The sequence below is a fragment of the Phoca vitulina genome, unplaced genomic scaffold (assembly GCF_004348235.1).
Source record: "Phoca vitulina isolate PV1807 unplaced genomic scaffold, GSC_HSeal_1.0 scaffold841, whole genome shotgun sequence".
Classification (NCBI taxonomy): Eukaryota; Metazoa; Chordata; class Mammalia; order Carnivora; family Phocidae; genus Phoca; species Phoca vitulina.
The window spans coordinates 1-12,857 of NW_022590528.1; the positions used below are offsets into that span (position 1 = coordinate 1).

The 12,857-nt window shown below is 54.1% G+C and overlaps 1 protein-coding gene across 1 annotated transcript; it reads right to left on the reverse strand.

Annotated features, from left to right (window-relative positions):
* Positions 1 to 217: 217 nt before the first annotated feature.
* On the reverse strand, positions 218 to 12,786 carry LOC116629427 (acrosomal protein KIAA1210-like; the record flags this gene model as incomplete). The annotated part of the gene is made up of 5 exons (XM_032399715.1): positions 12,778 to 12,786; positions 10,763 to 10,966; positions 7,684 to 7,792; positions 1,359 to 5,672; positions 218 to 376 (listed from the first exon to the last, which is right to left on the reverse strand). Coding segments are annotated over exons 1-5 (4,795 nt in total), but the record flags the coding sequence as incomplete, so codon positions are not given.
* Between the last annotated feature and the right edge of the window lie 71 nt (positions 12,787 to 12,857).

The window sequence follows — 12,857 nt, forward strand, 5'->3', positions numbered from 1 at the left end:
TCATTACTTTCCACAAACCCTTTCAGAGCATAAAGCCGGGCACATTATTGTCTGAGTACCAGGCACGACTCTTCCCCTGAAGAGCCCCCCTGCCTTGATTAGGGCACCCAAAGACGTGGGGAGCCGCAGGCTTGGCAGAGGTCCCGACGCAAGCTTAGTCAACCAACTCTAGTAACCTTCTGGAGGGTTTTGTAGGCTGCCGCAGGTTCTCCCCAACGTCTAGGCTCTTTGGCCTCAGGCTTGGCTCCAGCTTTGTTCTTGGTTTTTGCCTCTTTCTTAGGAATGTGGGCCTGGGAGCTCATCTGCCTCTGCTTTACCATGGTTATCCAAGCTGGCTCTGAGGCGGCGTAATCTGACTGTCGACCAAGAGCCTTTCCTGAGAAAGGAAGGAGAGTGGTTAGAACTGAAGTGAGGCAGGCAGGGTCTCGAGCTGGGCCGGGGCCTACCCACACTAATGTACCAGATGGCATCCTTGTTAATTGCCAGATGAAAATGAACAGAGATCCCATCGAAAAGGGCCCCCACTTCTTTGGCGCCATCCCCACAACATGGCAAGGCAAGAGCTCCTTGCGTAGATCAGAATTTGCATACCATCCTCTTACTGGTCCCTCACCCTCCCTCATCCATCCCTCTTCGTATCCCCAAATCAGGGTAGGACCAGGGTGACCAGGTGGGCTGGGAAAACTCCCAGGAGGCCAGAGGCTCAGGCTACTGATGGCATTCCTTGAAGTCCAAGGAGTATCTTATATCGACATTACATATTCCCTCGTGCAAGTGCGTGGTTACACGGGTGTGGTTCTAGGTGTGAAGACCAGGGTTGGTCAGGGTGAAGGTACAAAGGCTTTGAGAGAGATCGGTGCTCAAAAGATCACCTAGCTCTAGATTCTTAGACATTTCAGGTGTGGGAAGCAGCTTTGGAAGTATAAGCATTTACAGTAAATTAAGATTTCAAGCTGCGAGTCTGAACGTAGTGCTCTACTAATGAGCTGGCTTTTAAAAACCACATGATGTTGTGGGAGGGGGGTGGGGAGCATATGTGTCGAAGTATTTTGAGAAAGGTATAAAATTCCATCCAAAGGGAAGGTGCGCAGAAGGAATAGGCAGATGGTCGTGTGTCCATCACAGAATGTGGATGGATGGATGTCCCTGGGACAGGGAAGACTCAAAATTAACCATCTCCAGATCCATTAAGCCAGAATGGGGCATCATCCTGCTCCTAAAATCCACAAGCCAGCCGTATCAAAGCAACAACTCAGCAGGCAAGGCTGGAGCAGACTTCCTCCCCCATTCAAGACTTTGATTTCTAGTTCTTCCCTCCACTTGGTACCTCCTTGCCCTCTGGAAAGAGGAAGTCTCACCTGGGACCTTGTAAACAGGTTGCTTCTTGGCCATGCTTTCGGATTTGGGCCTGCTCTGTTGCTTCTCCGCCACGTCAGATGCTGTGGCGGGGTTCTCTACGCTGCCCAGGAGCCCCTGGGAAACGCTTCTTCTGATTCGCTGTTCTTTACATGTGGAAGATGAAACCGGGCCCAAGGAGAGTGAAGAAAGCTCGGTAAGGTCATCTTGTTTCTCACTCTCGTGCTTCTTCAAGGAAGGGACTTTTCTCAGGCGAACTCCAAAAAGGGTTTCAACACCAGACTCACTGGAGGATTCGTTTGCATGGATGTTACTTTGATGGCCGCTCTCGAGACCTTCCCCCTTGGAGTAAGTGTCCCCAGCAGTGGATGCCTGCCTGGTAGGAGCCATGCTGAGCTTCATGGATTTGGTAGCGGGAGGCAGGCTATTAATGAGGTCTTCAGGGCCTTGGCGATGTTTCTTGGTCTTGCTTAGAGAAGCCGGGCCTCTTGGTGGGGCCTGGCTGGCGGGGTGGCTCTCCGAGAGGGGGCCCTCAGCGGCAGCCCTCACGGAACCTGGCCGGACCTGGGGCAAACATTCGGGCTCGGCCGGTGCCTGGGGAGTGTGTCTAGGCTGCGGAGGCCAGCACTCCTCAGACCTGCTCCAACCTGCAGGGGCACTCACGGGGCCTGGGGAGAAAAGCTGGGGCTGCAATTCGGCCCCCTCCTTGGCCTGGGGAAGGCCTCTGGAAGGCAGCCATTCTTCAGAGCGCTTCTGTATTTCAGGAGAGCCCTGAGAGAGCAGGGAGGAGACTTGCTGGGACGCGAGCTTCGCCAAGCTCGCGGGTGCCGGGGACAGGTGTCCCGGGGGCAGCGGCTCCTTGGAACTGCTCCACTTGGGCTTCGCAGGGGCACTCTCTGAATGTGGGAGAACTGCTCTGGGGCCTTCAGGCCCCCCCGGGGGCTGTAAAGGGCGTGCTGTAGGCAGCAGCTTCGACGAGATGCCTCCCTCGGTACTGGCATCCTTTGGGCCCGAGCAAGCTGGGTACTGGACTTTAGACCTCAACGGAGCTTTGGAAAGTTGATTCGCAGATGGAGGACCGGCAGGGCTCTCGGAAAAGACTTGTTCTGCCATAAACTTCACAAACGACTGGGAAGGATGCCTGGGCACCGGCGGTTTCTTAGCCGAGCCTCCTTCGGCAGCCGTATTCTCTAGACGGGAGGACACCTCCTGAACCTTGGACCTGGATGAGACCTGGGTAGGATACTTGGAAGGCACTGGCTTCCCAGACACGGCCGCCTCAGCAGGAGCGCTCTCACAGCTGGACGACACTTGCTGCCCTTTGCATCTCCCAGGGGACTGGGAAGGCTGCCTGGAAGGCAGCGGCTCTGCAGAAGCACCCCCCTGGGTGGCAGTCCTTTCTGGAGCTGCGGAGGCCGGGGGCTTGACCACTGCTGCGCTCAGGGCCTGAGAAGACCTTCGGAGAGAGTGCCGCTGCTCCATAGTCATGATCCTCAGGGCCTCGGCGCCCTCTAGGGCCTCGGAGACGGGCTGCTTGACTTTTGTGTTCCCCCGGGACTGGAAAGCGCATCTGGGAGGCTTCGGCGCGGCAGCGGCGGGAGCGCCGGGTGCTGGAGGAGCGTCCCATCCTGGAGGAGCGCTCGCCGACCGCCGGGAGGCTGCTCGCTCCCCTCCCTGCCTCCTCGGGTTCTGAGAAGGCTTTCTGGGAGGCAGCGGGGGCAGCGGAGGCGGCGGGGGCGGCGGGGGCAGCGGCTCCAGAGAAATGCCCCACTCCAGAGCAGCGCTCTGGGCACTCACAAAGCCCTCGCGCTCGCCTGAGCAGCTCAGCCAGGACTGGTAGACGCTTCTGGGGGACGCCGGGCCCGGCGCCAGGGCGGGGCCGAGGGCGGGGCCGAGGGCGGGACCCAGGGCGGGACTGAGGGCGGGACCCAGGGCGGGACCCAGGGCGGGCCGGGCGGTGGCAGCCGAAGCGCCCACCGCGGCCAGCCGGCGGGGCTGCGGCTGGACTTTCGGCCTCACCGAGGGCTGGGAGGGGCCTCTGGGCGGTGGCTCCACGGACGGGCCCTCCCCGACAGCCGTCTCGGATGCTTGCGGGGCCTTAGTATTTGTCAAGGACGCAGCAGAATCTGGGGGGAGCGGCAGCTCCACTGAAATGACCTTCTCCGCGGCGGCGCCCTTCGGACCCGAGGACACATTCGGTTCCACTCCGGGCTTCATCGAGGCCTGGGCAAGCACTTTGAGAGGCAGAGGCTCCGCAAAAGCTGCCGGGCTTTCGGGACTGGCAGAGGCCGGTGGCGGGACCAGAGGGCGCGTCGGGAGCTGAGCATGATATCCGGGCAGCGGCGGCGGCTGCCCAGGGACGTTCTTTTCGACCACAGCGCCTTCGGCACCCAGGCACCCTTGCTGCTCAATGACGGGTCTCACGACCGCCTGGCGGAGCGGCGGCAGCTCCACCGAAATGCTCCCCTCCGCAGCCGAGGACTCGGGGTCCTCCCGGGTCGCCTGCTCGGCGATGGGTTCCAGCGGCCGCTGAGAATGCGGTCTCGGGGGCGGCGGCGGCAGCGGCGGCAGCAGCAGCAGGTCCACGGAAGTCACCCCGACGGCGGCAGCCATTTCTGGACCTTTGCGGACGGCTTGCTCAGGCCGAGGCCTCAGCAGGCGCTTAGACGAGATTCTGGGCGGCGGCGGCGGCTCCAGAGCAATGGCCCACCGCACGGCGGGACCCGCGGGGGCCTGCCGCTCGGCCTGAGGGCTCCGCCAGGACCGGACGGGCTGCCGGGCGGGCGCCGGCTCCGCGGGGCTGCTCCGGGGAGGGCCCGGGGGCCTCGCCGACCCCGAGGACGCTTGCTGCTGAAGAATCGGCCTCGAAAAGGCCAGAGCGAGCCGCCCCACGGACACCCCCCACTCCTCGGGGAGGTGCTTCGCAGCCGAGGCGCCGTGCTGTTGGTCTGCGGGCTGCCCCGAGGCCTGGGAAGGGCGCCTGGGAGGCACGTCCTCCTCGGAGCTGCTCCGGGCGCCCGCACTGTTGTGCTTCCTCTCCACGTGACCGTGGGGGTCTGTGCGGCCTTTGTCCTCGGGCCCCTGCAAGGCCTGCGCGGCACAGGTGGGCGTCAGCCGCTCGTCAGAACTGCCCGAGCCCCCAGAACTTTTTGAGTCTGTGGCCTCTTGGTCACCGTCAGGCTTCCCCAAGGCCTGGGAGGGGTGTGCGGGAGCCAGCAGCCGCTGCGCCCCGCTCTCCTCCGCCGACGCTCTCGGGGGATCCGAGGACGCTGCTCCCGCCGCCGGCTTCCGGAAGGCCCGCGGAGAGGAGCTCGCAGCCAGCTGCCGCTCAGGGCCGCTCGCTCGCGCGGCCGAGCTTTGCGACTCGGTGAAGACTTGTCGCTCCTCGGCAGGCTTCCCCGGGGACTGGAAAGAAGGCCTGGGAAGCAGCTGCTGCCCCGAACCGCTCTCCTCCTCGGAAGCACCCTCTGGATCCGAGGACGCTTCTTCAGCCGCCCAGGCGAGGCTTCTGGAAGGCAGCCTCTCCGCACACCTGCCTCTCTCGGCCAAAGCACTTGCCGGACCTGAAATGCTCGCGGCGAAGGCCGGGAGGACGTTTCCGGGAGACATCTCTCTGCAGACAGCGGGGATACCTTGCACTGACGCCATTTTCAAGTTGCTCGCTTGCACATCAAAGCTGAAAGCTTCTTCCCCTTCAGACTGCACCTGAGAAGGATCCGTGAACACTTGAGCCTCCATGGCCCCTGAGAAGAGGACATCGTCCGGGGTTGGAGAAGGGCCTTCCGCCGCGGATGAACGAGCAGCTCTGGCTTCTGGCCGCTGGCCTCCGGAGGCCCCATCTTCGTGGCACGGCGACGGGCCACCGACCACGGACTGTGCCGTGTCTTCGGGTACAGCCTGGGACGCCGGGCCTTTTCCGGCGTCCACATCTGCCCCAGCCTTTCTCTTTCCCTTGCCATCTTGATCTGGAAGCAGCTCCTGAGGGGTAGCGCGTTCTGCCTGCGGAGTGGTGGGCGGCTCCCTGACTCGGCGCTCCAGAGACAGGTTCCAGAGAAGACACTCTGTGGCAGGCTTCTCGGCAGGCGGGGACCCAGCCCTCTCAGCTAGGCCAAGCCCTCGAATGGACTGCTTAAGGCTTCTTCCTGTGGGCGCACACTCACTCGATCCCGAAGCACTTGATCCTTTTTTGGGGAGATGTCTTCCGTGCGCTGCTGACAATGGGGAGCTCTGACTCCCCGCAGCGTCCGCTCCTGCAGCCTGGTCTGCTGTCTCATCAGAAATTTCAGTTCTCTTGCTCTGCTTCAGGCTTGAGACACCTGTACCCAACAGAAATAAGGAAAAGAAAAAAATATGCATGCCTCGGACTTCCTAAAATAAGAGGATTCTGCCCCGGAGCCCCGTGGGTACCTATTCACTACTGACTTCTTCGGTATAAGGAAGCAGCTATTCAGAAGAGAGCTGGCGACTTGGTCACTATTAGCCTCTGCAGTTGGAAATGTTTAAATCCAAGTGTAATCCCAATTTTACCAACCAATTACAAGGTCGGCTCATTGACAGCAAATCAATAGTCTGGTCCACCGTTAGTCGTGAGACACGTTAAAAGGCCGTTTTGGGGGGCGATTGGTGGCTCAGTCCTTAAGCGTCTGCCTCCGGCTCAGGTCATGATCCCAGGGTCCTGGATTCGAGCCCTGCATCGGGCTCCCTGCTCGGTGGGAAGCCTGCTTCTCCCTCTCTCACTCCCCCTGCTTGTGTTCCCTCTCTCGCTGTCGCTCTCTCTCTGTGTCAAATAAATAAATAAAAATCTTAAAAAAAAAAAAAAAAGGCCGTTTTTGAACCTGTAACAACGATTACCCTTTAGGAAACTGACTGGGGCCTGACAAAGGGGAATTTTACTTTCTAATTAGTATTTATATTTTTTACTTGATTCTATTTAATTTTCACATCGTGTGCGGGCATTGTTTTACTTTTTAGAAAGGTGTCAACGGGGGGGTGTTATCTGGGAGGTAAGATTGTGGCCCCCTTTTCTTTTGCTTTTTACTCTCTTGTAGTAAACGAATCTGATGTAATATACAGGCAAGGCAATTCTTGGAAAGCCTTAACAATGACATAAGTCCACACAGCCTTCAGGTCAAATGCAAGGCAGCGGTGACACAGAGTGCCCCTCTCCTCTCTAGTACTTTTGCTGAGGGACTCAGTTTGATCACCACCACCCCACCCCCCCCACCCCCGGGGGAAGGATCTCTGCCTTCTCTGCCTCATCATCCAGTGCATCCCCACCCTCCATCTAGTGGTTTCCTATCCAGCGACAGGGCACTGGGCGTAGCTGGCTGCACTCCAAACCACTCCCATTTATGGAAAACCCAAGTATCTGCCCCCACGGACACCAGATCTGTTCTATCCTCTGTGTGTAAAAGGGACAGCTATTAAAAACAATAAGAGAAAAAGATTAAAAAGAAAAATTTAAATTTCATTTCGTTTTCTTCTGTGTGTGTGTGTGTGTATGTTTCGGGACAGTTTTGTGGTTTTGTGAGTTTCCATGGAAAAATGTGTTTAGGGATATCCTTTTTTTGAACCCACATGTGAAATCCTTTGTGGCAAAAAAAAAAATATGAAATAACTGCTCAACTTAACTGTGGAACTGGAATTTTGTTTTATCAAGTATTGCTTGAAATTAGGTTGCCATCAGCTGGAACCAACATCCCCATGCACACACACACACACACACACACACACACACATACACATACACACACCCAGATTTTCACCCCAGTGGTATTTGTGGTTTGGGGGATTTGGTAGGTGTTGGCTGCCAAGGACATGTGTCTACAGCTGCCCGAGCCCACTTCGCCTGTGGATATGGGAACTGGTCTCACTGTTATCATAAGACCTTTTTCTCTCTACTGGAAGAGAAGAGCAACCTTAAAAAACTAGTTTTGAGCTAATTCTGTTATTATTGTCTGGTTCTGGTGTTCAGGGGACACTGAAGGGGGACTCATTGGCCACCCTCAGATATACCTTAGCCTTAGAGAGGATTAAACAAGCTTACAAACAAGCAAGAGCTACACACCTCTCTGGTTGGAAATTCATTTCGACAAAATAGCAATCCAGGCATAATCTTTTACCTTGATCCCACACACGTGGCAATGGTATGAGTCGGGCAGTTTAGATGGAGGAAGCTGGACCCCTTTGATATGCATCTTAAACTGAAAGCTCTCAGAGGGTACCAGGGACAGACAGCAGCCTAGGTAAATCATATTCTATAGCTCCTCTCACACAGCAATTAAGCCCATCATACACGTTTCTGAATGAGGGTGAGGATGTGCCAACCTGCACTGTCTTTTTTCAGCTTCTTTTTGTCAGCTTCTTTTGGTTTGGTTATACTCTTCTCTTCTCCAGAAACCACTAGAAGGGTGGGCTCCTCTTGCTTTGCTTTCTCCTGAAAGACGGAAAAAAGAGCTTCAGACGGAAAGTGCTTCTTCCCACCCACCCCTGAGTGGTTGCCGAAGGAGATGACATCAGGGAAAAAAAAAAAAAAAGTCCTTGATCTCCAAAGGGCTCTGCTGGGAACATAACAATACCATTAACCACAGAAATGATTTCCAATGGCATTCATCCCCTTGCTGATCATTTTACCCACTGGAAGTGATCATTATTTTACCTGTTGGGAGTGATTCACCTAGATTGGAAGCTCCTGATCTCTGACTGGTTTGCTGCAACTCCCCGAAAACCGCAGAACCACACTACAAGGCCGTCAGTCTGAGAGTGGGCCCGTGGGGCCTGACGGCAATCTTATTCTTGCCAACACTGGAATTCCCAAATTTGTTTTGCCAGATCTGGGAGCCAAACTCAAATCCCACTCGGCTTCTTTTCAGGGAATTTAGTGAAAGCATGAATTAGGTCTTTCCGGCTCCAAAGAAGAAAGAAGATTGGGGTTTTGCTGGGAAAGAAGAAAGAAGATGATGAAGGGTTCGGCCTTTACGCTGAAAGGGTTGAAATTGGTCTACTATAAACAAGGTTTACGGATGATTACGGGGCAGCTTTGGAAACGTCTGAGTGACGCTGCACCGAACAGCAGCCGGAAGCTGCTCTGTGTGAGCCTCTGTGACACGCGTCTGAAGACAAAATGTCCTACTCGTTCCGCTCCCACTCAAAGTGCCCGTGCAAACACACTCAGTGCAAAGGAATTCATTTTTGAGTGAATGAGGTGAGACCGGCCTGGGTTCAAATCTCTGCTCCAGCATTTACTCACCGTGTGAGCTTGGCCAGGTTGTTCTCTACATCTCTATGCCCACATCGATCTCTACATCTCTATGCCCACACCTCTAAATCAGGGGTGAGGGGGTACCTAAGAAACTCCAAAGCAAGGAGCAAGTGCCAGCAGCCTTTGTGTCAAACATGGTCCTGGACCCTTTCATATTCACCCATGTGTCGAGAGAGTCACATGGAAGAAGAGGTCCTGACCTTCTGAGAGAGTGATGCCCAGGCCTTTTCTTCTTCTTCTTCTTTTCTTTTTTTTTTAAAAAAGATTATTATTTATTCATTTGAGACAGAGAGCTACAGAGAGAGAGACAGCATGAGCCAGGGGAGGGGCAGAGGGAGAGGGAGAAGCAGGCTACCCACGGAGCAGGGAGCCCGATGTGGGGCTCGATCCCAGGACCCTGAGATCATGACCTGAGCTGAAGGCAGACGCTTCACCAACTGAGCCACCCAGGCGCCCTGCCCAGGCCTTTTCTTAATTAGGCTATGCAGAAGGAAGAGAGTCAGAGGCTCATACTACCTTTCCCTTAGCCAACATTCCCCATCTCCCAGGTTCGTGGTGAGACGTCCAGGTGATAATGCATATATAGGGTTTAGTGCATAGTAATGGGTCACCTTCTGCTTGACAACCGACCAAGGCGATCCTCTCAGGGCCACCAGAGGGCCCCCTCCTGGACCTGCTGTCCTGCTGACTGTTCTTTCAACTCGTATTTTGTTCTTTCTTTTTTGTTTTTTTATAGAGAGAGAAAGAGAGCACACAGAGTAGGGGAGGGGCAGAGGAAGAGGGAGAGAACCCCAAGCAAACGCCCTGCTGAGCGCAGAGCCCGATGCGGGGCTCAATTTCACGACCCCGAGATCTGAACGTGAGCCAAAATCAAGAGTCGGACGCCTAACCGACTGAGCCACCAAGGCGCCCCTTGTTGTCTTTTTAAAGCTAAACTGAGGTGTCTGAGCTTGATGCAACATGGTGGGGTGAAAAGAGTATGGGGTTGGAAGTCACGACTGGGTTCTGGCCCCAGCTCTGCTACCATCAGGGTGTGTGACCTTAGGCAACTATTTGTGCTTTAATGTCCTTCCCTATAAAATGGTTGTAAGTCCTTCAAGAGGCCTGGGAATAAACTCCCATGTAATAAAATCTTTTAGTGTCTTCCAGCTCTGACTACAACCCTTTACTTATAGCCCAGCGGCACTGAGGAATTGGGTGTTTGACCAAAGTGACATCTTCCAGCTAACTGACACATCTTTTGAAACACCAACATCTTTTAGTAAATTAAAATTAAACACCAACGTCTTTTACCTTTTAGTAAAAATCTTTCCCAAAGGCATTACTTCCCTATCTTCTTAAACAGTTATCAGGAAATACAGGTAAACTTTTCTTGATGGCTTGGATAAATAATGAACACGATCTATTACACTGGACCGTGATAGGGTGTGGCCCTGAGGGATTTACTGAGGTGGGCAAGGTTCTGGATCCCTCTACTAAATGGTCCCAGATCATTTCTGCCATCTTTCTCTGCTATCAACGGTCACGTCTCTTTGTTGCCAGATCTCCCAGTCTGGTGGCCATGTTTTTAACATAACTGGCCTGCCTCAATGTAGCTCTGTCTGCTAGAAAATCACGTGACACAACTTTGGGCTATCTATGAGACACTGAGAGATCTCTGGGGGTATTAATAGCTGAGTTCTGAATGCTTGGAGTTGCTGGAAGCCTGGCCTCCAAAGGAGTTGAACAGTGCTACAATTTGTAGCTCATGGGTCTTACCTGACTAATAATTAAAAGAAACCTGATCTGGGCCATGGTTGAATATCCTCTACAAAGAGGGCTGAGTGAATTCCCAGATGCCAAGCCAAGAAGCAGTTCCTGGGGTTTAGGTCACTGTTTCTGCTTTCTTCAGTCCCTTTTGTGTAAATTCCACGTGGATAGGATATCCCACCCACTAGATGCAAGTTTGCTCACCTCTCTTGGCGGGGGGTGGGGTGGGGGTGGTGGTGGTTGGTGTCAAGCTTGGGACAGTGCCCTTGACTTTACCATCCTTACTTAGGGCATAGATCCCTCAAACCATACCACTCCCCTAGGAGCAGTTTGTGAAGGTTGGAACTCATCTCTTATTATATGGGAGTTTATTCCCAGGCCTCTTGAAGGACGTACAGTGATTTGAGGGTTTTTTTTCTTCTTTTGTTTCCAGGGGTTTAAAGCCATCTTGTGCTGAGCAGCTGAGGAATCCAAACAGTCCTTGGTGGTGGCTGGGGTGTTGAAACTCATGGGCAGGTGAGTGCTGCCGGGAAAGGCAATCATGGCAAAAGTGGTCAAGGACTGTGAGCGGATGGGTCCAGGTGAGGGCTCAAAGGAGCTCTGGAGAGAGGGGGAGAAAAGGAATGGGTCAACTCCCTATGCTGTCACTGGTCCTGAAAGTTGGAAGCTGCTCTAGCTGAAGCACTCCTAAAGAAGCAATCCTTGGGACGCCTGGGTGGCTCAGTCGGTTAAGCGTCTGCCTTCGGCTCAGGTCGTGATCCCGGGGTCCTTGGGATCGAGCCCCGCATCGGGCTCTGCACTCAGCGGGGAGTCTGCTTCTCCCTCTGCCTGCCGCTCTCCCTGCTTGTGCTCTCTCGCTCTCTGACAAGTAAATAAATAAGAATGTTTTAAAAAATTAAATGAAGAAGAAGTCCTTCATGAACTACTATCCCTTGTCCTCCAGCAATACTGACCCTTCTGGTCAATAGGCTCCTTAGAGGCAAGGTGCATACTTCTGCTGGGTTCCTTGTAGGTGAAAACGAGAAAGAGGAAATTCAGGTTGCTCCCCTGCTTAGAAAGGATTCAGGGGCTCCCCTTTGCCCTCAGGACAGGAACCCAACCATTTAATGGAGTTTACAAGGACAGAGGATTTGCATTTTCTCTTGTCCCTTACCCCCTTTTAATTAACAGGAGGGGTCCACTGGGGTGAGAGGCACAGTCTCGGTCAGAAAAGCCCATCAGGGCTGTGCGGTTTCTCCACAGGAGGGCCGGGTGGAGGGGAGAAAATCAGGCTGGAAGAGGGCTTGTCTGTAAGCTGCGTTTGCATGTGACGAGCCCTGGGTGTGATATGCAACCGAGGAATTACTGAACTCTACATCTGCAACTAATGATGTACTATATGTTGGCTAATTGAATTTTTTTTTTTAAAAAGCTGCATTTGCATAAACGGCACACTAACTTTATTTCCATTTACTGTTCAAGGTAGCCAGGCTGATGGGAGGACTCTGGGGAACTGGGTGCCCCACCCCCAAGGAGGTGGGGATGGAGCCTGTCACCTTGTCCTCATTATGCCTGGCCTCCACCTCTCCCAACTATCTGGTCCCGGGGCTCCCAGCTCAGTTCCTCTGTGGGAGCTTCAAACCGGTCTCCTCTGGGCATCTTGACATAGCATTCTCTACACCTCAAAGACACGTGCCAGAGCACCTCCCACTCCTGAGAAGCTCCCAATATCTGTGTCAGGAGAGCCCCTTTGAAGGCCAGGTGATGAGCCACCTCTCTCCTGGACACCAATGGCGAAGAATACAGTTTAGCAGGTGGACAATCTCCCTCTCTGTTCACGCACTAGCTCTTTCCAAACTAGCTTTCCACAGCACCAGGGGCCGCGTTCGTACCTGCAGCTTTCACATCTCTCCATACCTCCCCACCACTGTCTGGTGATAACCTTAGCTACTATCTTGGTTCCAAATATGGTCCTTTTAGGGCCTGTGATTCCAATGCCTGGTGCTAATGGGTCAGGCCAATGAGACATCCAGGTGACTGTTCTGTTTGTGATTCTAGGAAAAAGGGGAAGGAATGCTAGTTATCTTTGGAGGGGTCAGTCATGCAAAATTAGGAGTGGCCCCCACGCCTGTTCTAACTTCTTGATGCAACTCTCATCCGTGAATTTATAGAACACCTCTTCCGGGCACTGTATATTTGCTTGGGTTATCTGTAGGAATTGTTCATTTAATACTCAGTGTACAGAGTAAGGTCTCTTGTTTTGTTCTTCTGAAACGTGCTCATGCTGCAGGGAGGTCTTACGGTCCTGGTATTTGGGGACTAGGTGACAACGTCTATACTCCCGCTAACCTCACATGATCTGTCTCCCTGCGTCGCCTCTGTGACTGTCTCCTATCACTTTCTGCTCCAGGCACACTGCTGGTTTGCTGTACCTCAGACATTGCGTACGTGCCCTTCCCTTGGGGCATCTGCACTTGCTGTTCCTTCTGCCGGGCATGCTCTTCCCCCATGT